At 44.8% G+C, this 1878-nt stretch overlaps 1 protein-coding gene across 1 annotated transcript; it reads left to right on the top strand.

The window, feature by feature from the left end:
- The first annotated feature begins 948 nt into the window (after positions 1–948).
- On the top strand, positions 949–1609 carry LOC104861509 (histone H3.1). The gene has a single exon (XM_010622990.2). It carries the CDS (start codon positions 972–974, stop codon positions 1380–1382), a length of 411 nt encoding a protein of 136 aa, XP_010621292.1. The 5' UTR covers positions 949–971; the 3' UTR covers positions 1383–1609.
- The last annotated feature ends 269 nt before the right edge of the window (positions 1610–1878 follow it).

Genomic DNA, 1878 nt, shown 5'->3' with positions numbered 1-1878 from the left:
GTGATTTTATTCAAATAGCTGTGTCTGCCTTTGTTGGCATTAAATTAAACCTTGGGTTCCCGCCCCTCCCCCCGCAAAAAAAAAAGCCTCTGAAAAGTTCTATGCAAATAAAGGATGCTAAAACTGCTTTTTCAATGGGCATTTGGTAAAATGAAATACACCAATCAAAACATTGAATCAGGTCTACTCCTTTTAGTTCTGAAGAAAGCACAACATTTTAATGTTTGACACAGCTATCTGGTCTGCTTTTCCCAAAACTAAATTATTCCCTAGCCATGCGGTCTAACCGGGCTGGTTGGAATGGTGCGCTCCACAGCGATCCGCCTCTGGGCGGGAAACGAGACAGACCGCCATTTTGCACCTAGCAGTGCATGAGCTAGGCCTTCATAGAAACAGGTTTCAAAAGGCTCCAAATCTACAACTCAGAGGAGCGTGAACATTTAATGGTAAGGTGTGTTACTACAGAAAATATTTCTTTGAGCAATTATGTAGTTTTACTAAATATGATATGTTGTTTCGGTTTCTGTAACAGCCCTTGCTAAATGTTAACAATACAGGAATCCAATTTTTGCAAAAAATGTCAGAAACTAACCCTATATTTCAAAAATGAACAAGTGAAGTGCAAATAGGGCACTTACGGAGTGGATAGGCACTATTTATGCCCATCTTCCCAAAATAGAATTGGTTTATTAAATTTATCATGGAAATCAATGACTAATTTTATAAAAACAAACAAAACGTGCTTTAAATTTATAAAGATAAAATGCAGAAAAGGGAAGAGAAAAACCTGGAACAGGGGATTGAAAATAGTAACCAATGAAAGTGCTTTAAAAACAAACCAATCAGAGCCTGCTACTTCATAAAGAGGTACTGTTGTTATCCAATCACCACACGGTACATACTATAAATATAAGGCAGGGACCTTGTTCCGAATAGGGTACATAGGTTTCAGAGCTTCACAAAGTGTAATAATGGCTCGGACGAAGCAAACCGCTCGCAAGTCCACCGGCGGCAAAGCCCCGCGCAAACAGCTGGCTACCAAGGCTGCCCGCAAGAGTGCGCCGGCCACCGGCGGCGTGAAGAAGCCGCACCGCTACCGGCCGGGTACCGTGGCGCTGCGCGAGATCCGCCGTTACCAGAAGTCCACCGAGCTGCTGATCCGCAAGCTGCCGTTCCAGCGCCTGGTGCGCGAGATCGCGCAGGACTTCAAGACCGACCTGCGCTTCCAGAGCTCGGCCGTCATGGCGCTGCAGGAAGCTTGCGAGGCCTATCTAGTGGGGCTGTTTGAGGACACCAACTTGTGCGCCATCCACGCCAAGCGGGTCACCATCATGCCCAAGGACATCCAGCTCGCGCGCCGCATCCGCGGAGAGAGGGCATAATTGCACTATAATGCATAAGGTTTTAATCAACGGCTCTTTTAAGAGCCACCCATATTTTCAAGCAAAAAAGCTGTATCAACCACGAGATCAGTCGGAATTCCCCTTTAGTATGAAAAAACAAGCAGTCAGGGTACTGAAAAATTTCCCCCGGCTTGTATGTACTGAAGCTTTTACAGGAGTTGGAGGAATCTGCATTTCGTGAGTTTGGCAGTTGTATTCCAATCATGTAAAGCAGTGTAGCTGGATATACGAAAGATGACAAAATCTGTTTCCTAGCAATCTGTTCAGTTCTCTTTTAAAAGTGTTTTCACAAAAGTAGTTGTGAGATTTGCTTTTAAATTTTATAGTGTTTAAACCTAATTTTCTTACAAATTCAGGAAAGAATGGTTTCGCCGGGTTGCCTGCCTCTGCCCGTGCCTGTGATTTAATGGGTCCTGGAGGTGGCTTGTGGGCGGGCACTTGTTAGCGTCACATTTCCCGCCTCTACTCTGCCACT

This window comes from Fukomys damarensis, unplaced genomic scaffold (genome assembly GCF_012274545.1).
Source record: "Fukomys damarensis isolate Sample0158 unplaced genomic scaffold, DMR_v1.0_HiC HiC_scaffold_10, whole genome shotgun sequence".
Classification (NCBI taxonomy): Eukaryota; Metazoa; Chordata; class Mammalia; order Rodentia; family Bathyergidae; genus Fukomys; species Fukomys damarensis.
This window is presented reverse-complemented; position numbering and strand designations above follow the sequence as displayed.

Coding starts and splice junctions, on each gene's coding strand:
- LOC104861509 (XM_010622990.2), top strand. CDS start 972: ATGGCTCGGACGAAGCAAACCGCTCGCAAGTCCACCGGCGGCAAAGCC.